Source organism: Tachysurus fulvidraco, chromosome 10, assembly GCF_022655615.1.
Source record: "Tachysurus fulvidraco isolate hzauxx_2018 chromosome 10, HZAU_PFXX_2.0, whole genome shotgun sequence".
NCBI lineage: Eukaryota > Metazoa > Chordata > Actinopteri > Siluriformes > Bagridae > Tachysurus > Tachysurus fulvidraco.
The window spans coordinates 4,957,847-4,982,277 of record NC_062527.1 but is presented as its reverse complement, the minus strand read 5'-3'; the positions used below and the strand labels follow the sequence as shown (position 1 = coordinate 4,982,277).

The window sequence follows — 24,431 nt, the reverse complement described above, 5'->3', positions numbered from 1 at the left end:
AACGAGTGATTGAATGTTAATAGGATTTTTATAATAGGAGATTATCAGAGGTGGGTAGAGTAGCCAAAAATTGTTTTCAAGTAAAAGTACTGTTACTTCAGAATAATATGACTCGAGTAAAAGTAAAAAGTAGACATCCAAATAATTACTTGAATAAGAGTAAAAAAGTACTTGGTGAAAAAACTACTCAAGTACTGAGTAACTGTTGAGTAACGTCTGATTTATTTTCTAACACAAGACAACAAGGCAAATTATGGCTCATCCAATCAATCAAATAAATTACAATGAATTAATTACAAAATAGCTTAAATTAAAATAATTCAGGTAAATTCAAGTACTTAATAAATAAAATAAATAAAATAATAATAAATAAAAAATAAATACGCACAAGCAACACAAATTTCCAAACCTTTATACTTTTTTACCAGGCAGAACTAGAACGAGGCAGCCCATAAATTCTCATAAACTGTGTGTGTGTCTCCAGTGACAGAACAGAAGGAAACACACACACATTTCATACCAGGCATGCTAAACCGAAAACTGCACACCGGTCAACGTAAAACGAGTGTGTGAAAACATCCATCCAGCTTCTACCGCTTATCCGGGGCCGGGTCGCGGGGGCAGAAGTCTAAGCAGGGATGCCCAGACTTCCCTCTCCCCAGACACTTCCTTCAGCTGTTCCGGGGGAATACCAAGGCGTTTCCAGGCAAGCCGAGAGACATAGTCCCTCCAGCGTGTCCTAGGTCTTCCCCGGGGCCTCCTCCTGGTTGGACATGCCCGGAACACCTACCCAGGGAGGCGTCCAGGAGGCATCCGAAACAGATGCCCGATCCACCTCAGCTGACTCCTCTCGAAAACATGCAGAAACAAACTATTTCACCAAAAAATCCCTCAGTGACGTCACTATTAAACTTCACCATCTGCATTGCCGACGGTTTGTGTTGCTAACTAACCCGTCCCGCCGCTGAGATTGTGTATGGTAACGTGACGAGACTGCACAACTACGTTTGTTTGGTGAAACACAGTCACGTGGTAGAGCCTTAGCGGAAGTTTCTCTGTCTGTCAAAAAAAACATTAAAATTGATGCGTAGAATACCAAAGAGGTAAAAAGAAAAGTAACGAGCTCATTGTAGCCTAATGTAGCGGAGTAAGAGTACAGTTTCCTCTTCACAAATCTACTCAAGTAAAAGTGAAAAGTATAGTGAAGTATAATTTTTTCAAAAACTTACTCAAGTAAATGTAACGGAGTAAATGTAACTCGTTACTACCCACCTCTGGAGATTATCAGAGTAACCAACAGATGTACATTGTGATTTTAGATTTCTTTAGATTTTGTAGAGTTTATCCAAAGTGTGTGTGTGTGTGTGTGTGTGTGTGTGTGTGTGTGTGTGTGTGTGTGTGTGTGTGTGTGTGTTTTATTCATTTTATCTGTTTTTTTTCGATGTATTTATTGACCGCTGTAGCTTAGTATTTGTGAGTTTTTGAACCCTGTGACTTGTGATGGGATTGCATTAAACATCCACGCTACTCTCTCCGTGTTGCTTTCTCTGCAGCTCTGTATGCCTAAAGGTCTGTCGTTCCGCACTCAAAAGGACTCCCTGACCCCGAAGTTCCACTCGTTTCTAATCACGCGTGAGGACGGCTCTCGCACCTATGGCTTTGTTCACACCTTCTATGAGGAGGTGACCAGCGCTCAGATCCGTTCCGCTATGCAGACGTTGCACCAGATGCACCAGGCAGAGCACACCTCATCCCACACCTGCCCTTCATCCTCCTCGTCATCCTCTTCCAGTATGGACTCGCTAACCAGCAGTTCGGACGAAGCAGAGTCTCTGTCGTCTGCCTGTTCTGTGAGTCGGCGTTGTTGCAAATCTCAGAGCTACGATGCCGAGCAGGACACTCTGTATGTCTCTAAAGCACTGTGTCTAATCACACCCATGCCCTTTATGCATGCGTGTCGCCGCTTCCTGGCCCAGCTGCACAGGGCTGTTACGGCACAGCAGCCGCCTCCTTTACCTCTAGAGAGCTACGTACACAATGTGCTTTATGAAGTCCCGCTTCCGCCTCCTGGGCGCTCCTTAAAGTTTCACGCCGTTTATGAGCCCATCGTATGTCAACGGCCAGGACCGGCTGAGCTCCCGTTGGCAGATTTTCCCCTGGGCGAGGCTTTCCGGCTGCTAGGCGTTGAAAACCTGGTGCAGCTCTTTACCTGCGTCCTGCTCGAGATGCAGGTTCTGCTTTACTCGGAAGGTGAGACTCAAACCGAGGCTGGTTTAAAACAACAAAAAATTGAAAGTTTAGTTTTTAGTTGAACTTTATCTATATTTAGCCATGAACTTGTGTTTGTGGGTATATGTTCATTCATTGCAGGCTAATTCCCCGCTTAGCATCATTACTGAAAGAGGATCTTCTACAGCTAGACCATTTTAAAATGTTAGTTTAATAATAATAATCATTGCCTGTATACGTGGAGAACATTTGAGTTAACTTCAGTTTGAATTCCCAAAAAAATTCCTGACACATTTTTCAGTCATGAATATAAACGATTAGTATCAGGTGGCTAGGCTGAAGCAGAACATGCTAGCATGGACGTTAGCTGCCTCCAAACCATCTGCCGTTTGTTTTGATATGGAGAAAGTGTAATGAATAGTAAACGTTTAAAGTCACTTTTAACAAACTCAAGGCCTTAAGAATGAAGTCTCGAGGCAGTGAGCATCACGCCATGTCACTGCTCTGTAAACCATTGTACTTTACAGCGGCTGTGGCGTTATTACTCTACATCATACATTGGGTTACTAGAAACTGTCTCTGTGTGTCTGTGTCTCTCTGTCTGCCTCCATCTCTCTCTGTCTCTCTCTCTGTCTCTCTTTCTGTGTATCTGTGTCTCTCTGTCTGCCTCCATCTCTCTCTCTCTCTGTCTCTCTTTCTGTGTGTGTGTGTCTCTCTCTCTGTGTCTCTGTCTGCCTGTCTCACTTTCTCTGTCTCTCTCTGTGTGACTGTGTCTCTCTGTCTGTGTCTGCCTGCCTGCCTGCCTCTCTGTGTGTGACTGTCTCTCTGTGTGTGACTGTCTCTCTCTCTCTCTCTCTCTCTCTCTCTCTCTCTCTCTCTCTCCCTCTCTGTGTGTGCCTGTCTCTCTGTGTGCCTGTCTGTCTGCCTGCCTGTCTCTCTGTGTGACTGTCTCTCTCTGTGTGACTGTCTCTCTGTGTGTGCCTGTGTACAGATTATCAGAGGTTGATGGTGGTAGCAGAGGGAATCTCCACGCTGCTCTTTCCATTCCAGTGGCAGCATGTGTACGTTCCTATCCTGCCTGCATCCCTGCTGCACTTTCTGGATGCCCCTGTGCCCTATATCATGGGCTTACAGTCGAAAGAGGGCACAGACCGCTCCAAACTGGAACTGCCTCAAGAGGTGATTGGGCAAACTCTCTCACACACACACACACACACACACACACACACACAGAATGTACACTGAAATCTCTGTAATGAACAGTAAGTGTGAGGTCACTGATTACACAACTGATACAGACACTGGGACTGAACAAACTGCACATGGCCTCATAAAGGGGTTCTTGTATGGAGAAGTAAACCGTGTCTGGGGGGACGGAATAAAACCAGCAGATGGGAACGATGTGCACACACTTTCACACTTTCTATTAATGTAATTAATTTATTAATAAACATTACATAAAATGTTGAGTATACTAAAGGCCGTGTTTTGTCTATCATCCTTGTGCGGAATGTTACAAAGCCGCTCTAAAAAAACTAATTCTACAATATCAATAACAAAATGAATAAAATCCTATTAGCATTTTATGCTTTTTTTTCTTTTTTAATTTGCTAGTGTACAGTTTTAGTATTATTACAACTACAATTATTTCTATTATTATTATAATATTATTATTATTTTATTATATTCTTTTGCTTAAATTTATTTATTTATATTATGCATTTTTTAAGTCCCCACACACACACACACACCATTTTTATTTTACAAAATATGAGAACTATTGCTGTAAGTATGAACAGGTTTTTTTGTTTCAGTCTTTTTGTGATGATCTTGTTGTACACTGTTCAGAAACAAATGCAGACACATTTCTCTGTCCTTCTTCCTTATGAATACATGCTGAAATTTACTGAATATGGATTTACAGGGGGGGCACGGTGGCTTAGTGGGTAGCACGTTCGCCTCACACCTCCAGGGTCGGGGTTCGATTCCCGCCTTGTGTGTGTGGAGTTTGCATGTTCTCCCCATGCCCCGGGGGTTTCCTCCGGGTACTCCGGTTTCCTCCCCCGGTCCAAAGACATGCATGGTAGGTTGATTGGCATCTCTGGAAAAATTGTCCGTAGTGTGTGATTGCATGAGTGAATGAGAGTGTGTGTGTGCCCTGCGATGGGTTGGCACTCCGTCCAGGGTGTATCCTGCCCTTGATGCCCGATGACGCCTGAGATAGGCACAGGCTCCCTGTGACCCGAGGTAGTTCGGATAAAGCGGTAGAAAATGAATGAATGAATGAATGGATTTACAGGTGTGAAAGATTCGGAGATTATGGGAAGTTTTTGGAAGGTTTCACACCCTGCTCTTTTGCTGTGATGCACTGTGCACAAGCTTATTATTATTATTATTATTATTATTATTATCAGGAACTGTGAGCTTTTCCTTATTTGTATTTCCTAAATCCTATTATCTGTCCATCTCTCGCTTATCAGTGTTGCTTAAAACCGATAGTGATTGAAGGTGTGTGTGTGTGTGTGTGTGTGTGTGTGTGTGTGTGTGTGTGTGTGTAAAATTCTGTATAACCTCACAAGAAGATGCCTGCTACACTCCCAACCTCTAGTCTGTTCTGTCCTTTTTCGTGCTCTTTCAGTGAAAGCTTCTCAATCTGTACTTTCTTATCTGTCACGCGCTCTGCTCCGTTTCAGCTGCTCCGTTTTTGATCAAAGGTTTTCTTAATGGAATTTAATGCGCACAAACGTTGCGATGTGTTTCGGCGTGTTTTTTGTGCCAGGTTTGCAGCAGCACTCGATCCCAGGCGTGTAAGCAGTGCTTCTGCTCTGCCTGAGTGTTTTATTTTTACATCGGGAAAATGAGGACGCGTGTTGTGAAGCTGTTCACGTACTTTTGTGAAGCAGGAGTGGTAGAAGTGTGTGAGGAGAACATCTCTAAAACGTATTGGTGCTTTATATGTATGTAATATCGCATCTTACAGGTTTATCAGTAGTATGTGTATGGATATTTAACAAGATTAGACTTCAGCATCGTTTTACGGACCTCTTGCTAACCACACCCGTGTAAACCCCCACCCCAAACACCCACCGCCCCCTGGTGTTGCCGTTGCTTGTGTTACATCAGTGAATGCTTTTACTGAATTCTCTGCTAATGAGTAATGGTGGCTGGCATGTCATTCCAGGCGAACCTTTGCTTCGTGGACATTGACAATCACTGCCTGGAGCTGCCTGAGGATTTCCCCCAGTTCCCCAACAAGGCTGAGTTCATCCAGGAGCTAAGCGAACTACTGCTGAGTTACGGCCTGTCGCTAGAAGGAGGCGCTTCTTCACCCCCGCCTGCCTCCACTCAGACCCATGTGACCGGCCCTGAAGCCCTGAGAGACTTGGTGGACGACGGGAGGAACGGAAATCTGCCGTCAGATGTTGCGGACATGCTGCAGGGAAACCCCACTCTGGAGCGCCTTCAGGCTCTAGCCAAGCGCACGGGGGTGAAGGTTGCACGTCTGGAGGAGCTGGCGGCCAGGCAGAAGCCTTTGGTGGAGGAAAACACGGCGGTGTTGAGGACTGGCATCGAACAGGAGGAGTTGAGGAATGCCAAGCTAAACGTGCAGCTCAGGGAGGTGTTTGCTGCTCGCTTTGTTGCGATGTTCGCCGACTACGAGGCCTTCGTCATTCAGAACTCTCCAGACCTGGAGTCCTGGCTCTCCAATCGGGAGCAGATGCACAACTTTGACAAGGTGATCAAATAACATAACATTTAATACTCTAAACGTGTAGACATTTCTACTCGCCAGGCATTTTCAATGATTAATCTACTGTATCACTCTGAAATGTACGTACAGTATTGTTGCTCTCCCATTTCGCTCTGTAGGCTTCCTTCCTGTCAGACCAGCCAGAGCCATACCTACCTTTCCTGTGTCGCTTCATCGAGACCCAGATGTTCGCCACCTTCATTGACAATAAAATCTTGTCCCAGTGGGAGGAAAAGGAGCCCCTTCTGCGTGTGTTTGATGGACGCATCGAGAAAGCTCGCCTCTACAATGTACGAGCTCCCAGCCTGCGCTCCTCCGTCTACCAGAGGTGTAGCTTCCTCAGCGAGTCCGGTAAGCAGTTCTGCTTTCATTAACACTTACACAACAGCTGCGAAACTGCTGGTTTTTGTTGGAAAAGGGTTGCAAAGTTTAAAGGGGAAGAGAAAATTGTGAATAAAGTAAAGTAGTGAATAAAGCTGAATCATTCATTAATCATCAAGTGCTGTGAAATGGTGCTACAGAAATGTGTGCGCGTACGTTTGTGTGTCTGTGTGTGTGTTCTTTTTGGTATGAAACTTAATGTTCTATCTACTTTTACTTATACTTCTATCTATTTTTGAAAGATTAATAATCCAGAATTTGGCTCAAGGCTAAACAGCATTTATCCGGAAGCTTTTTTATCTTTACTCCACTTTGCAGCTCAGGCCATTGAGCAGCGTCTGGTGAAAATCGACCACACAGCCATTCATCCTCACTTGTTGGATATGAAGATCGGTCAGGGCAAATACCAGCAGGGCTTTTTCCCTAAGCTGCAGGCAGACGTGCTCGCCTCGGGTCCCACCAACAACAAGTGAGTACGGTCCTGTTCCTGATCCTGATCCAGATTCGGGATTTTCTCGCTTCACAATTTGCCAGATTTGTCCTTCATCCCTTCCGCCCACATGTTTAATCTTTGTCTCTGCAGCACTCGCTAATGAAGCTGTGTTGATGTTTGTCAGACAGATGGAGTTAGTCGTCCGGAACAGTAGAAAAAAATGACATGAATTCTCCTGTGATTGCAATAGAAAGACAAACTGTTTGCTTATTGTCCTACGCACATGCAGGATCTTAACTGTATTCCAATCAATATTTAAACCGTAAAGCATAAATAAAGGGAATGTAGAGTGACTATTTCCTGACTCTTAGCTGGGTTGGTGCACTGTGTTGGAGCCTGAGGCGGAGTGTGTTTTATCTCTTAGGGGAAGAATTTTAATCTTTACTAGCCGCATTTATAAAAATCGGCCACTCCGTGACTTCGTGCCGTGGATTACAATTCATTTAATTCAGTTTTTTAATATGTACTCGGCTAATGCCAACTCCACTCTTCAGCTCAAAAATAAATACATTAAAAAACAAACCAAGAAAGTTTTTAATGGCACCTCATAGAAAAGGGCATTTATTTATTTGTTTTTTTTTGTTTGTTTGTTTATTTATTTATTTATTTATTTATTATTAACACTCTAAACTTCAAAATCTATGGAATAAAAAAAGAAATTCTTCATTGTTATTATTAATGTTCATCTTTTATACAATCCCATAATATAAGCTACATTTTCTGACCCATGTCCTTCCGGGTCAGTTGAATGGTTTGTTTGAAACACAACCGTCTTGAATCAAGAGCCTTGTATCCAACGTTGTGATCCAAATTATATTATTAGATTATATAGCAGATACAAATGTTCTGCTGATTTGTTTGTGGATGTGTTGGTGTGTTATTGACATGTCTGCTGTCAGCAGGTGGACTAATCGCACCGCTCCTGCTCAGAGACGGAGGGACTGGCACAGGCAGCCGAACGATCATCACGGCCTGGACAACGACCTCAAAGAGGTGCAGTACGGCTTATTCCTTTCTTCACTAGCAGTGTTTCGTTTCTTTCTTTCGCTCTGCTTGCTCTCTAACATGTACTCATTTGAGCCCAATACATTTTTCCCTCTTTCTATTATTTATAAAGAATCTATAGACAACACTGTCTGACTCTTACACTAATTTAGTCATGAATTATTCATCACACTATATAAGCGCTACTTCGGCAAGCACTTGTTTTTGTTTCAGCATCAATCAATATTAATATTGAGCATTTACTGCTTTTAATTTTCCCCCAACTTGTTGCTTATTTTAAGTTATATAATTAGCATGCAAAGAGCTTGTTTTTTGTTTGCTTTGTGCAGTTTATTTTTGTCGTAAGTCTTGCATGGCTTCTTTGTAGTTTTTGTTTTATTCATCAGCTTATTATTATTATTTTGCATCTTTGTGCTCTTTCCATTGTTGTTCGTGTCCTTCGTTTGCGTCATGATTTCGGTTGTGGGTTGTGGGCTGTACCGCTTCACAGCCGGTGGAGGGGTGCTCATTCGTGCAGAGCTCTACAGCTTCCCTGGAGCGTGTCAAAGCAACCAGGCCTCATGCTAAACCACCCAAAAAGTCCTACTCCACCTGCAGCCTGGTACGTTTGAGGCCTGCTATTGTGTGACCCACTGAGAGCTGTTTGAACAAAGCTTAGATACAAACATAAACCTGACAAAAGCACAATGAGGTCTGATGACGAGTTCCCGGCGCTTCCTAAATACCAAAGCTTTGACAGAAGCTCTCACTGGATCATAAACATCACACTGCTAAACCAGACACCAGGAGAGTTACTACTAGATGTTAGTTCGCCATGTTTAGTTAGCTGTAGTTAGTGAAAGAAACCACTTTTTGTCTGGATCGTGATCCAGATGAAGAGAAGTGTCAGTTACATTCAACAAGCCTGGATATAGAAGTTCCACAGTTCTGCTTTAAGCTGGTTTTACACTGTAGTCTTTTCCTGATGAACCTAAAGAAATGTTTTTCACGTCCTTTTATATGCTGAAGATCTTGCATCTACGATAAAAGAAAATTCTACCCTTCTATGTGAGCAGAGATGCAGTACATGAGTATATAATAATAATAATAATAATAATAATAATAATAATAATAATAATAATAAAATATAAGGTCATAAACAGAATGCTTGTGTGCTAATTAGATAGCTACACACCTGGGCCTGTACTGTATTAATAAAGCTTTAAAAAATAATCTGCAATAATAAGCTTCTAATTTAGATAAAAAAATTTCTAACTAGGAAACTAATCTTAAGAGTGATTCAGCACCAATTTCAAGAGCAACTTGAAACTTTTATCTTAGAGAGGAGGCGGGGCTTAACCCTGCTACTAGGTAGGACACATTTTTTTTGTAGACTGTGATTGGTTGTCCAATAAAAGTTGTTTTTTTTTTAATCTGGTCTGTTATAAGGCTTCAGTTTGTATGGATTATTTTCGTGCTTGTTATAAATGACAGTTATCTAATAAATGAAATTAGATCATTTCCATGGCTATGGGATTATCTCTAACTAATAAAAAACTATAAATAAATAAATAATATCTCTATCTATCTATCTATCTATCTATCTATCTATCTATCTATCTATATATTTGTGTATGTGTGTGTGTGTGTGTGTGTGTGTGTGTGAGTGAGCGCACTGTCAGATGTTATATATGATTTGATCACAAAAGTAATCCCTACACGACCTATTCTGTATCATCTTATTAACTCAGTATCATTATTAAATATCATACACAATACATTTCTTCTCCCTCTTCAACTTTCAGCCATTTTCATCTCTGATAAAGAAACTCCCCCCCCAAGAAATTGCATTAGAATTTCATCACTAGGAGAAACTCTTTACACTTAAAATGTTCATGAATACAGGCCCTGAAATTCACCCTTATTATTGGGACAGAAATGTGAAGTCAGACTCGCATTCTGCCAAAATTCAGCAAACTGCTTTTAAATCTTTTAAACAAGGATTTTAGACAAGCTTCATCACAGCATTCACACTTAAAGATTTCACTTAAAGATTAAAGATTGGATATACAGGTATATAGATAGAGGGATGGATAAGTGGATGGGCTGGATACAATATATATTAAGGGGTAGATAGACGGATGGACAGATATTCATAATCACAGTTCACAGTGATTGCTGTATGATTGTGTTCTGTATGATTTGTTATATCCGTTCTCAAGTAAGCTCTCAACTCTGGGGGAAAGATTTCCCTCTGATGGGAAAAGCAGTCTGGATATTATCCAGTGTAAGGCCAGTTTCCGACAGGACGTTCCAGTTTTTTGTATATAGGCAGACACGGGGAAAGAGACAGACACTAACATGTCCATTTCTCTCTAGAAATACATACAGGAGGCTCGTAGCCTTGGTAAAAATCTACGGCAGCCCAAACTTTCTGACCTTTCACCTGCGGTCATCGCACAGACTAACTCCAAGTTCGTAGAAGGATTACTGAAGGAGTGCAAAATGAAGGTGTGTATGGTTTTATCGTGTCTGATCCTTGACAATCTCTTTCTCTTAATTTATTTTTTCATTTATTCTTAGTGTTCCTTGAGTACAGTGGGGTTTAGTGTGGCTTATTTGATATTTCCTTAACTAGTCCTGCCTTTTGATGAAGCTCAAGACCTCACCCGAGGTTGCGGTTATATTAACGCGTGTGTTCTTGGTTCAGACTAAGCGGATGTTGGTGGAGAAGATGGGTCGAGAGGCTGTGGAGCTCGGCCACGGTGAGGCCAATATCACCGGGCTGGAGGAGAACACGCTCATCGCTAGTCTGTGTGACCTGCTAGAGAGAATATGGAGCCATGGCCTGCAGGTCAAACAGGTACAGTTTTAACAACTCGTACACGTAGTCAGCATTCTGGATGTAGAAAAGAGGAATTGCATTTAAGCTATGATGGCGATGAGAGAGAGCTTCGGTAATTCGGTCTGTAAACAAATTAAAAAATTACTTTGATTAGACATTTACATTGTGGAGAACTACTGCGGTGTCTGTTTGCAGGGGAAGTCTGCATTATGGTCCCATTTAAGGCATTACCAGGACACAGTGGAGAGGATGGAACAGCAGCAGCAGGTTGACTCATCAGGTACAACATCTACACAATACAATATACACACACAAACACACACACACACACACTCATGTGTCTGTTATTCGTCTGCTACATAGCATCTAACGGACAAGACAAACGGAAGTCGGAGTCGTCCATTGGCCTGCCAGTGCTGCGTGTGTCAGTCATACAGGACATGAGGTGACTGAGACATTACTGCAACATGTTAATGAACTGAACAGAATGGGAATAGTCCCTTTTATCAAAAGCCAGCCTTCTTAATGACGTGTGTGTGTGTATATATGTGTGTGTATGTTTGTATATGTATGTTACATTTTATTTGTAAAATGCTTCCAGAGCACAAAATTCATTAATATTTAAGGCTGTGTCCCAATGATGGGAATTATTTTCTCAGCTACTGAAAATAAAGGAATCACTCATGTCCAGTCATAAATGATCAATGTAAACAAATTGGAAAATGTCTCTCTCACACACAGACACATTCAGAGCATGGGGGAGATCAAGACTGATGTAGGGAGAGCACGAGCCTGGATTCGTCTGTCCCTGGAGAAGAAGCTGCTTTCCCAACACCTAAAACAGTTGCTTTCTCACCAAGCTATAACAAAGTATGAAGATCACACACACACACACACACACACACACACAGACCAAGCTAAATACAGTGTTGATCATCAAAATAATAATCACTCATGCTTCCAGTTAATACCGTGGCTTATTATAACACAGTCTGATCTCACTGGCAGTGGAAGGTTTAGAGCAGAAATCATGATGATGTCAAGCTACAACCTGTCACAAAACAGCATCAGTGATCCACCTCCATGGTTTTCCATCGCTTGCAGTGCTCTTGTGCTGATCTTTTTTCCAGAATGATCTTTTGTTTACATTTGTCTAAAATACTCTTTATAATGTGAGTTATAACTGTTCTTCTGCAAAGTTATGTTTGTTTGTACAAAGAGAAACAGAAACTTGTTCATCATTTTCTGAAAGGTGGCAATAATTATTGTAAGCACTGTGTTACATTGTGTGTGCTTCGTTTTATTTTGTGTCTGTTTGTAATAAGTGTGTAACACATCCACAGGAAGTTGTATAAGCGATATGCCTTCTTGAGGTGTGAAGAAGAGAAGGAGCAGTTTCTCTTCCATCTGCTGAGTCTGAACACAGTGGACTACTTCTGCTTCACCAGCGTCTTTACCACCATCAGTGAGTACACACACATGCACACACATACACACACACACATACACTTTCTGCTTTAATACACTACAACTCCAATATAAAACAATTTGTTGTGCATACTCAGTACAGCAAAAGTACAGAAACGTTGCCTAGATGTGTTCATTTGAGGTCTGGACACTGCGTTACAGCCTATAACAAAAAAAAAATCATGCACAGAGAGACGGACGGGGGGGGTGGACGGACGGACAGGGGACACGGACGGACGGACAGGGGGAGACAGACCGGGGGGGGACAGACGGACCGGGGGGACGGATGGACTGACAGGGGGGACGGACGGGGGGGCCTGACGGACAGGGGGAGACGGACCGGGGGAGGCGGACGGACGGACGAGGGAGACGGTGGTGGGGGGTGGGGGAATGGACAGGGGGAGACAGACAGGGGGAGACAGACAGGGGGAGGGAGATGGAGTGAGAGAGACAGTGTGAGTGAGAGTGAATGAATGAATCTGTGTCCGAAATATATCTGTTCGTGGGTTTGTTTGTTTTTTTGTAATTTTATTTTTCCTTTCAGTGATTCCGTACCGTGCCGTCATCATCCCTATCAAGAAGCTGAGTAACGCCATGACCACGTCGAATCCCTGGGTGTGCGTGTCAGGTGAACTAGGAGATTCAGGAGTCATGCAGATCCCAAAGAACGTTCTGGAAATGACGTTTGATGTGAGTGCCACTGACATCAGCGCTGCCGTTTTCATGGCAACGGTTTCCATGGTGATAGAGCTGTGCTGAGTTGAAAGCATGAAAGCAAAGCTGAATTATTTTCACCTCTCGTGTTTGATAGCTCTGCCTATGATATTTTAATACTGCTTCCCATTCTGAAGTGAAATGTTTCTCAGGATTCATCCCAACTTACTCGATTCTGTTGATTCTATCTACCAAAACGATTCATTTACCATTCATTCAGTGTAACCCTTGATTTTGCTTTGTTGTAAAAAATACTGTTTAAAACTACTTTTACCTCAAAAGGTAACAGCAAACCTTTAAACACTTCCACGTGACGTCATTTGTATTAAGGCGTTATTCTCTTTATATCATGGCTCCATCTCACTCTCTCCTCTTTTTCTCCTCTTTTAAGACTCCTGTATGAACTAAATGAATGATTCTGTTCACAAACTGGTTCCCTCATTTCTTACTCAGCCACTTGTCCCAGTTCATACAGAACAGGAGTCACTTTCATTAAGATTCGACACAAAGCCTTGCTTAGTAAGTGGCATATTCATTGAATACAGTGGTGTGAAAGTGTTTGACCCTTCCTAATTTTTTTTAGAACGTTTGTCACACTTTAATATTTCAGATCATCACACAAATTTAAATCTTCTTTCGGCTTTTCCCTTCAGGGTCGCCACAGCGAATCATCTCTCTCCACCTATCCCTATCTTCTGCATCCTCAACACTTGCACCCACTAGCTTTATATCCTCATTAATTACATCCATATACCTCCATATACCATCTTAATCTGGCCTCCCTAACTTTGTCCACCAAACGTCCAACATGAGCTGTCCCATTAATGGATGTACTCGTTCCTAATCCTGTCCAATCTTGTCACTCCCAAAGAGAACCTCAACATCTTCAGTTCAGCTACCTCTAGCTCTGACTCCTGTCTCTTCTTCAGTGACACTGTCTCTAAACCATACCACCTGTAAACCTTAATAATAACACAAGTAAACACAACATGCAGTTTTTAAACGAAGGTTTTTTTATGAAGGGAAAACTAAATCTAAACCCAGATTGGCCTGTGTGAAAAGTGTTTGCCCCTAAACCTAATAACTGGTTGGTCCACCCTTAGCAGCAAGATTTGCAGTCAAACTTGTGATGAGTCTGTTACAGGAGCTGTGGAAGAATTTTGGTCCACTCATCTTTGCCGATATTTTTGTAATTTAGCCACATTGAAGGGTTTGCGAGTATGAACCGCCTTTATAAGGTCATGCCACAGCATCTCCGTAGGATTCAGGTTAGGACTTTGACTAGGCTATTCCAAAGTCTTCGTTTTGTTTTTCCTTCAACCATTCAGAGGTGGACTTGTTGGTGTGTTTTGGATAATTTTCCTGCTACAGAACCCAAGATTGCATCAGCTTGAAGTCACAAACAGATGGTCGTACATTCTCCTTAAGCATTATTTGGTAGACAAGAATTCATGGTTCCATTTGTTACAGAAAGTCTTCCAGGACCTAAAGCAGAAAAACAGCCCCAGACCATCACATTACCACCACCATATTTCTCTTGGTATGATGTTCTTTCTCTGAAATTCTGAGTTACTTTTACACCAGATGTAATTGGACACACACCTTCCAAAAAGTTCAACTTTTGTCTTGTCAGTCCACAGAGTATTTCCCCAAAAGTCTTGGGGTTCATCAAGATGTTTTCTGGCAAAACTGAGACGAGCCTTTATGTTCGTTTTACTCAGCAGAAGTTTTGGTCTTGGAACTGTGCCTTGCAGGCCATTTTTGCCCAGACTTTTTTTTATGGTGGAGTCATGAACACTGACCTTAACTGAGGCAAGTTTGGCCTGCAGTTCTTTGGATGTTGTTGTGGGGTCTTTTGTGACATCTTTGAGTCGTCGCTGCGATCTTGGGGTAATTTTGGTTGGCTGGCCACTCCTGGGAAGGTTCACCACTGTTCCATGTTTTCGCCGTTTGTGGATAATGGCTCTCACTGTGGTTCGCTGGGGTCCCAAAGTTTGGCTTTATAACTTTTTCCAGACTGATAGAGCTCAATTACTTACTTTCTCATTTGTTCCTGAATTTCTTTGGATCTCGGCATGATGTGTAGCTTTTAAGGATCTTTTGGTCTCCTTCACTTTGTCAGTCAGGTCTTATTTAAGTGATTTCTTGATTGCGAACAGGTGTGGCCGTGATCAGGCCTGGGTGAGGCCAGAGAAATCGAACTCGGGTGTGATAAACCACAGTTGTGTTTTAACGAGGGGGCAAACACTTTTTTACGCAGGGTCATGTGGGTTTGGATTTTGTTTTCCCTTAATAATAAAAAACCTTCATTTAAAAACTGCATGTTGTGTTTCCTGGTTATCTTTGACTAATATTTAAATTTGTTCGATGATCTGAAACATTAAAGTGTGACAAACGTGCAAAAAAGAAAAATCAGGAAGGGAGCAAACACTTTTTCACACAACTGTACGTTTAACAAGTGATGTCCTTTCAGATACTGCGCTGTAAAAGCGGCCAAAGCAGCCACGTATTTTACACGAGCGATTCGATTCTTATGTTAATAAATAATGAGATGGCACATGGAAGTGAATGATTCAAAGATTCACTGATTTGTTTGCAAATGAACTGTCGCTAGTAATGGTGTGATCCACTGATGTCACTAACTCTACTGTAGTAACAGTTTCAGAATACTTAGTGAAGGTTTATGTGATGAACACAGAGCGATAAATGCGATGAAACGTCCCATGGTGGTTATACTACGCATCAATGTGTGCAGTGTGAAGGCGTTTGCACCAAACAGAACAGGAGAGCAGAGACAACAATGTCCTTTTAACAAATATCTTTGATCAGGATTTTGATCTGATGACTATTTTACTGTTTAATATTGTAAGATGCAAATAGTCTATCTTTGTGTTTATATTTTGTGTTTGTGTGTATACATACAGATGAATGAGTGTATGTTTACATAGAGGTGTGTGTGTATATGTGTACATATACACACACACGTATGTGCACATATATATGTGCACATACGTGTGTGTGTGTGTGTGTGTGTGTAGACGTACAGATGTATGAGTGTATGTTTACATACAGGTGTGTGTATGTATGCGCACATACGTGTGTGTGTATGTGTCTGTCTGTATACATACAGGGGTGTGTATATGTGTACATACGTGTGTGTGTATATACATACAGATGTATGAGTGTATATGTTTACGTGTGTGTGTGTGTATATATATGTGTCTGTCTGTATACATACAGGGGAGTGTGTATATGTGTACGTGTGTGTATGTGTGTCTGTCTGTATACATACAGGGGAGTGTGTATATGTGTACGTGTGTGTGTATGTGTCTGTCTGTATACATACAGGGGAGTGTGTACATACGTGTGTGTGCGCATACGTGTAAGTGTATACATACATGTCTATGTGTGTCTACATACAGAGGGGTGTGTGCATATGTGTGTATGTATACCCAAGTGTATGTATCTTATACATACAGGTGTGTGTACAGGAGTGTGCATATACATACAGAGGTATATGTGTGTGTACCTCTGCGCATGTATGCGCAGGTGTGTGAACATGTGATTTTTGTGTACAGTGTGTATATGGGGTGTCTGCATCTGTGGTATAGTGTGGGTTTGGTGTGTATGCATTGTGTGTGTGCAGTTGTAATGTTCACTCTCTTCTACCTCTGTTGTGAAGGTTGGTAGAGATTAGTGTGGTAATGTATTCAGGATGATATGATGTATGATATATGATGCACAGCAGCTTTATTCATGTGGTTCTGCAAGAACTACATTTAAAAATAAACACACACACACACATTCTTGAAGTCTGGGTTGCACTGCATAAAATGTGTGCAACCCAGTTCGATTGCTTCTGTGTGTACAAGCTGTGCTGATGAGGGGTTTATAGTGAACAGGAGACAAGGACTCTGCATCGGTGAGGATACCAGAGCAGCGAGAGCATCTCAGTCACTCCCACTATGTCAGTCATATGTCATGTCTAACTCATCATCTTTCTTTCTCCAGTCTGCCTTTAGGGCTCACACGCACCTCTCCATCCCCTTCAAGGTTAGGAGCACATTTTACCACAGCTTTCTAGCTCCATCCTCCCTCCCCTCTCTCCTTTTTTCCTCTCTCCTTCTTTCTGGGTATTCCTCTCAAACAAAACCTTGTCATTTTCATGCAGCTGCTTCTCAGAGAGGAAAATAACGTTTATTAGCTTTATGCTATTCTTCAGGCGCATTGCTGCTTCCATCCATTCAATTCTAGATGTTGTATATATGAATTTACATGAAAATGACATTTCAGACCATGTTAATATGTTGTAGTTTTCCCAGTACACTGGGTGGTTGTGTGCTTTTACTGTGTAGATAAGTAGTTCTGGAGCACTGCATGATACTTCTGGGGTGTGAGAGCCTTTGGACTTTTTCTGTAAAAATGGACTCTTCATTATGGGTTTATTGGCTTTTTCTTTTCGTTCCTGTCACTTGTCTGTACACCTGAGCACTTCTTTAATTGTTGTTGCAGTGTCAGAACCTTGGGAAGCTGACGACGGTGCAGTTGGGACACGATAATGCTGGGCTCCTGGCCAAGTGGCTGGTGGACTGTGTGATGGTTCGCAACGAGATTACGGGACACACGTACAAGTGAGCTGATTACTTTACATCCTTTTCATTTCAGCTGGTCAACATGTCCTTCACGTTAACACCAATGTGAGCTTGAACAGAAGAGAGAAAAGAACAGAAAAGATCTGTTGACATGAATAAATCAATAAAACCAAAGCATATTCCTGTGTGTGTGTGTGTGTGTGTGTGTGTGTGTGTGTGTGTGTGTGTGTGTGTGTGTGTGTGTGTATACTGGTGTTTAGTGGGTGCGTGTGTGTACAGGTGTGTGTGTGTACAGGTGTTTTGTGTGCGTGTGTGTACAGGTGTTTTGTGTGCGTGTGTGTACAGGTGTTTAGTGTGTGCGTGTGTGTACAGGTGTTTAGTGTGTGCGTGTGTGTACAGGTGTTTAGTGTGTGCGTGTGTGTACAGGTGTTTAGTGTGTGTGTACAGGTGTTTAGTGTGTGTGTACAGGTGTTTAGTGTGTGTGTACAGGTGTTTAGTGTGTGTGTACAGGTGTTTAGTGTGTGTGTACAGGTGTTTAGTGTGTGTGTGTACAGGTGTTTAGTGTGTGTACAGGTGTTTAGTGTGTGTACAGGTGTTTAGTGTGTGTGTACAGGTGTTTAGTGTGTGTACAGGTGTTTAGTGTGTGTGTGTGTGTGTGTGTACGGGTGTTTAGTGTGTGTGTGTGTACAGGTGTTTGTGTGTGTACAGGTGTTTGTGTGTGTACAGGTGTTTGTGTGTGTACAGGTGTTTAGTGTGTGTACAGGTGTTTAGTGTGTGTGTACAGGTGTTTAGTGTGTGTGTGTACAGGTGTTTAGTGTGTGTGTGTGTGTGTGTGTGTGTACGGGTGTTTAGTGTGTGTGTGTGTACGGGTGTTTAGTGTGTGTGTGTGTACGGGTGTTTAGTGTGTGTGTGTGTACAGGTGTTTGTGTGTGTACAGGTGTTTGTGTGTGTACAGGTGTTTGTGTGTGTACAGGTGTTTGTGTGTGTACAGGTGTTTAGTGTGTGTGTACAGGTGTTTAGTGTGTGTGTACAGGTGTTGTGTGTGTGTGTGTGTACAGGTGTTTTGTGTGTGTGTGTGTGTGTACAGGTGTTTAGTGTGTGTGTGTGTACAGGTGTTTAGTGTGTGTGTGTGTGTGTGTACAGGTGTTTAGTGTGTGTGTGTGTGTACAGGTGTTTAGTGTGTGTGTGTGTGTACAGGTGTTTAGTGTGTGTGTGTGTGTGTACAGGTGTTTAGTGTGTGTGTGTGTACAGGTGTTTAGTGTGTGTACAGGTGTTTAGTGTGTGTGTGTGTACAGGTGTTTAGTGTGTGTGTGTACAGGTGTTTAGTGTGTGTGTGTGTACAGGTGTTTAGTGTGTGTGTTTGTACAGGTGTTTAGTGTGTGTGTTTGTACAGGTGTTTAGTGTGTGTGTGTGTGTACAGGTGTTTAGTGTGTGTACAGGTGTTTTGTGTGTGTGTGTGTGTACAGGTGTTTTGTGTGTGTGTGTGTGTACAGGTGTTTTGTGTGTGTGTGTGTACAGGTGTTTTGTGTGTGTGTGTGTGTGTACAGGTGTTTTGTGTGTGTGTGTACAGGTGTTTTGTGTGTGTGTGTGTACAGGTGTTTTGTGTGTGTGTGTGTACAGGTGTTTTGTGTGTGTGTGTGTACAGGTGTTTTGTGTGTGTGTGTGTACAGGTGTTTTGTGTGTGTGTGTGTACAGGTGTTTTGTGTGTGTGTGTGTACAGGTGTTTTGTGTGTGTGTGTGTGTGTGTGTGTGTGTGTGTGTGTGTGTGTGTGTGTGTGTGTGTACAGGTGTTTTGTGTGTGTGTGTACAGGTGTTTTGTGTGTGTGTGTACAGGTGTTTTGTGTGTGTGTGTACAGGTGTTTTGTGTGTGTGTGTGTGTGTGTACAGGTGTTGTGTGTGTGTGTGTGTGTGTACAGGTGTTTTGTGTGTGCGTGTGTGTTCAGGGTTTTTTTTGTATGTGTATGTACATATCTTTAGTTTGTGTGTGTGTGTGTGTGTGTGTGTGTGTGTGTGTACACGTGTGCTCTGAGAATTTTTATCTGGAGTGCATCATAAAAATGAAATAATACTCACTGTATATTTGATGGACAGACTAATTATAAATGGACCAATTTAAAATAAAGCACATTCTTTGCTTGTGTAATATGTACTGAAACTCACAACTGTACAGTTTTTCTGCTCATTAGCGTTAATCTATAAAACTCCAATTCTCTCTCTCTCTTTACTTCTTTCTGGACTGATGTCTTTCCCAGATTCCCTTGCGGTCGGTGGTTGGGGAAAGGTGTAGACGACGGCAGTCTTGAGCGAATCCTGATCGGTGAATTGGTGTCTCCATACCATGAGGAGGAGGCGGGACGGGGTTCAAAGACTCCGCCCGCTCAGCGCTCCCCCTCACAAATCCGTCGTATCAGCATCAGCGCCATCACGGGCCGAGGCAGCAGTAAGTTTGAATAAAGATCTCGGATATTACCGTGTAGCGCTCGAATCCGGCCTGGTGCTGTGGCATGAATTTATGAATGATGTCCATTGTTTCAGAACCGACAGCTGATCAGATACAGGAAGCCATCAGTGAAGCGGTCAACAACATCGTGAAACATTTCCACAAACCAGAGAAAGAGGTACTGTGTGTGTGTGTGTGTGTGTGTGTGTGTGTGTGTGTGTGTGTGTGCTTTATTGTGTAGAGGTGTTTAATGTGGTTTGTTATGGACTGACTCATTTTCTCACTCTTCGTGCTCAGAGAGGGAGTCTGACAGTTCTACTGTGTGGAGAAGGAGGTCTGGTGGGAGCTCTGGAGCAGTTCTTCTACCACGGCTTTCGCACAGCTCGTCTCTTCCAGAAAAGCATCTTTCTCTGGGACTTTATTGGTGAGCCCATCTTAAACTTTTATCCTAATGGCATAAAATGAGTGGCTTCCTGAGTGTCTGCTGTGGTCTTGAATGGATTCTTCTGCTTATTCCCCAACATGGTTCATTTGAAGTCCACCAGCCTGTGGCTTTAGTCTTACTGCCATGTTCACTTGTTATGAAGCTACAGGTTATTGAACTGAACTAATTATTAGCCATAATTATCCAAGGTTCTGGGAAAACCTGATTGATTCAATAGTTACTATTATTGCTACTTATTTCAGCAATGGCTGTAATGATATACGGCCACTTTCATCCTTTGAACATGCTCACATGTGTGTATCATGGTCGCTTATTTTACTTGATCAAAAATATCTCAATTTAGTGAATTTCTATTATTGGTTAAAGTCTTTTTCATGATTGATTGCAAGTACATGTGTGTATATATATATATATCCTGTCTGCGGTTGTCTGTTGAACAGAGAGGACAGTGTTGTACATGGAGAGTTCTGATCAGATGGGTGATCTGCAGCGACTTACTGAACCCCTCAGCTCGAGCCGCAACTCTCTCTGTCGCTATGCCAACGCTATCAACAATACGTCGCGCAACTTGGGCAAAGATGGCAAGTTCCAGCTTCTCATCTGCCTTGGGGCAAGGTATGGAAAATCTGTGAAGAGTGAACATTGATAAAGGAGTGTGTGTGTGTGTGTGTGTGTGTGTGTGTGTGTGTGTGTGTGTGTGTGTGTGTGTGTGTGTTTTGTGTAATCGCTTCTGTTTCTTTGCTTCTTCAGAGATCGTTTGCTGCCTCATTGGCTCCCCCTGCTGATCGAGAGTCCCATCATCATTCGTATGTACGAGGAGACAGCGTTGCTGCGTGACAATCTCGCCGCCAACTCTCTCATCAGCGTCCTACACTCTCTGCATGACTTCCGCATAACTCTAGAGACCTCTCTCACAAAAGGGGTAGAGCTATAGCCACGCAGATACACTAAGAATCCGTCTCCTCCTCCACCTAAGCCTCCTGATCCTTACGCTGCCGTCGCTGCTGCCGCTGCCGCCCCTGCTGCTTTCCGGGAAAAACACGCTCCAGACTAACACGGCGTTTAAACAGCTGCTCTTAAAAGCGCAGACAAATCAGGGTTCATGCAGAAGGGAGAAAAGCGGTTTGGAGATAAAGAATTCTGTCATGGCGTTTGAACTGCTCGGAGTTTCTCACTTTACCGAAGAAGAACCTTCTGGTTTGGACTGGTTTCTGAATCCTTATTGATGTTGGACAGTCTCTTACTTTGCATTCGTTCTTAGGACAGCTAAAAAGAAGGGAAAAAAACACACCAGCGCTTCATGTGAGCCTGTAGGAACAGAATTCACTGAAAAAAATGGTATTAATGGCTTTGCAGACATTTAGTATTAAGAGGCTTCAGAGGAATTTATTGCCTCTTTTACCAGAAGTCAAATCACACCCTCATTAAAGCAATGAATAACCAAATAAAATCATTCTCGTATATTATTTACGTGAGGAAATTGGACATTTGGAGAGAACACAACACACCTGGATCGCCCGAGTCAAACCCGCACCCGAAGATAACATTCCAGCGACACGAAGCGTGATCACATGAAGAGAATTCTAGAGGAGGATTTTTATTATTTTGCCGTTCAGTATTAATTTGAATTGTGTTGGAAGAATTATGTAGACTATTATATTTATCAGAAAACACTGGAAATGGGGGGGGGGGAGCAATAACGCATAATTTTCTGAACTTTCCTGCTTTCATAAGGGCAAATATTTAACCACTTAATTGGGCAGCTTTTTTTTTCCCTTACCATGTGTTTTTATTTTTTTATTATTTTTTTTCCTTCTTATTTTTGGAGCCAATATTAAAGCTATTCTAAGCAAGCTATTTGTCCTGCTGTAATTTCAGCTAATTTTTCACAGGTTCTTCTGATTTGGGGCTCCAACACAAAAATATTCTCTCTCTCACACAAACACACACATGTGCGCGCAAACACACACACAGTCACATGTATTAAAAGATGGACATTAATGAAATCCACGGACTGAGCTAAAGGATCCTGTGAGTTATGAAATTGTTTGTCCTGCCATGTGAACTCATTAAACAGTGTTTAATTTCTCTGATTTTCCACCAGTGTATGCCGGAGGCTGCTTGCGTGATGGTTTCTTTTCTTTCTTTTCTTTTAATTCATGATTGCTTCTGTGTAATATTTATTTATTTTTAAACAATACTTTTGTGACACTGGCTGAAGATTGTATAGAGCTGGAAATAAAGGCGGTTTAATTAATTTAGTCACTTTTATATGACACTTTTTAGCAAAATGTCTTCCAAAGGCCTGGCTTTTGGTTGGATCAAGAAGCTGTCACGATAGACATCACGTGTTAACACGGGTTCCGTGTGTGTTTACAAAGAAATGACAAATTATGTAGTTTGTAAATAAAATACATTTTGCTAAAAAGTGTTTATTTACCATATTAAGCAAGAAGTTATAATGAATCACTTCCTGTTCCATATTTTCTGGCTCAGTGTGGTTGGTTCTGACTCTGTGTAATATTGGTGTAAACTGAGCCGTGTAAAATTCAACAAACATGTTTGTTTCCTGTTTAAAAAAAAAAGAAAAAAAGGTGTTGACGCAGCTGGCAAACATGATTATTACACTGGATCATTCCCTTTTGCCTTTTAATGCTGTTGCATGCTGGAGCTGGGAATTTTAGTTGGGGATTAGTTAGCTCCACTTTGGGTTCATATCTTTACCAGGATCTTAACCACTTTGTAGGACTGTTTGTTTTCCTTCATGATGATTCCAATGATTGTGAACTGGAGTTTATTTTCCCATCTGTCAGGAAGCAACTGCTGTTATGTTCATGATGTTTATGGAAACTTTCATTAAAATCACTGTGTGTTTAAACTTCTGATGTCTACAAACTTTTTTTTTAACAAGCCGTTTGTCTCAAAGCAGCTTTACCGAACATAAACAGAACAAAAAAATATTATTAAGAATAATATAAAAATTTGAAATTTTTTTTTTTTTTTTTTTTATTCAGAAATTTAACTTTCATTTCAAATGCAAATTCATTACTAGGTGTTCACCGAGGTTCATTATTTTACTGCTTGTGTGTGAGATGCTTGCAGATGTTGTACGATTACACTGTATAAAGGATATCAGTATTGCAGTCAGTCCCTAAGGGATTCGGCTATTGACGTGATCGCAGAAATGAACACAAAGTCAAGCGAACTCAGGAATACTCGGAGAAACTCACCCATTATCAAAATTTCAGAAGACTTGAGCCTATGTGACATAAAAACACACAATCCCACTTCTGTTCACTAGCTTCAAACATGAGTACATGAGTACAAACAAGAGTAAAAAAAAAAAAGAAATAATAAAAAAAGTCCCTGTAAATTCGCATTCGAGTGTGTTCGTAGTAGATAGATAAACATTCACGCCATCACCGTTGCTACATTCTACACGATATTAACACCCATCCAAACCATGAAGTTTATCCTCTTAGCCAGATGGAAATAGAGCCCCATATTTTCAAAAATGAAATGAAAGTTTAATCCAATTTAACAAAAAATAAATGGTATCTCTAACCTGTTGAGAAAGAGAAAATTGTTTTGGTGATTTCCAATTGATCATTTGGAACCAGACCGTTGACAGCTATCACTAAAACTTACAATGTACTATTTTAGAGCATTGCTTATTTTTAATACATTTTTTAGTCTGTGGTCAGATATGAGCTAACATTTATCCTTATTAACAGCCTGGATGGTGTTGTGGTGGTCGAATTTAGATTGTTTCTATTTTTGAAAATAGTGTGTGAGATGCTTGCACATGTTGTACGATTACACTGAAGGATATCAGTATTACAGTCAGTCCCTAAGGGATTCGGCTATTGATGTGATCGCAGAATTTAAGAGAAAATAAATATTTTTATTTTTTCTATTTTTGAAATTAGAGTATGAGCATTATGAGAGATTAAAAATTTCCTGCACACCATCCTGAGACTGCTGATATTCTCACTAGAAATGATATTTAAGTGAAAGGATATTATAAAGAAAACATGCTGATGTCTTACTCAATTAAAAGGGCCAAAAAAAATGTGATGGAGTAAAAGTT

General features: G+C 41.6%; 1 protein-coding gene across 11 annotated transcripts in view; it reads left to right on the top strand.

Moving 5' to 3' along the window:
* Positions 1 to 23,223, top strand: part of dennd5b (DENN/MADD domain containing 5B) — a 38,103-nt gene extending 14,880 nt beyond the window's left edge. For 2 of the 11 annotated variants that reach the window (XM_047819161.1, XM_047819158.1), the window contains 21 exons: positions 1,554 to 2,250; positions 3,221 to 3,408; positions 5,411 to 5,965; positions 6,100 to 6,331; positions 6,680 to 6,830; positions 7,754 to 7,847; positions 8,350 to 8,460; positions 10,218 to 10,349; positions 10,549 to 10,701; positions 10,879 to 10,963; positions 11,047 to 11,128; positions 11,425 to 11,553; positions 12,027 to 12,148; positions 12,695 to 12,840; positions 16,876 to 16,917; positions 17,377 to 17,495; positions 19,709 to 19,896; positions 19,992 to 20,074; positions 20,194 to 20,320; positions 20,782 to 20,956; positions 21,092 to 23,223. In XM_047819161.1, the coding sequence (XP_047675117.1) occupies positions 1,554 to 2,250; positions 3,221 to 3,408; positions 5,411 to 5,965; positions 6,100 to 6,331; positions 6,680 to 6,830; positions 7,754 to 7,847; positions 8,350 to 8,460; positions 10,218 to 10,349; positions 10,549 to 10,701; positions 10,879 to 10,963; positions 11,047 to 11,128; positions 11,425 to 11,553; positions 12,027 to 12,148; positions 12,695 to 12,840; positions 16,876 to 16,917; positions 17,377 to 17,495; positions 19,709 to 19,896; positions 19,992 to 20,074; positions 20,194 to 20,320; positions 20,782 to 20,956; positions 21,092 to 21,275 (3,795 nt within the window). In that variant the 3' untranslated portion in view covers positions 21,276 to 23,223. The remainder of the gene's footprint in view (positions 1 to 1,553; positions 2,251 to 3,220; positions 3,409 to 5,410; positions 5,966 to 6,099; positions 6,332 to 6,679; positions 6,831 to 7,753; positions 7,848 to 8,349; positions 8,461 to 10,217; positions 10,350 to 10,548; positions 10,702 to 10,878; positions 10,964 to 11,046; positions 11,129 to 11,424; positions 11,554 to 12,026; positions 12,149 to 12,694; positions 12,841 to 16,875; positions 16,918 to 17,376; positions 17,496 to 19,708; positions 19,897 to 19,991; positions 20,075 to 20,193; positions 20,321 to 20,781; positions 20,957 to 21,091) is intronic. The other 9 variants (XM_047819165.1, XM_047819162.1, XM_047819167.1 and 6 more) reach the window with 6 other exon arrangements.
* The last annotated feature ends 1,208 nt before the right edge of the window (positions 23,224 to 24,431 follow it).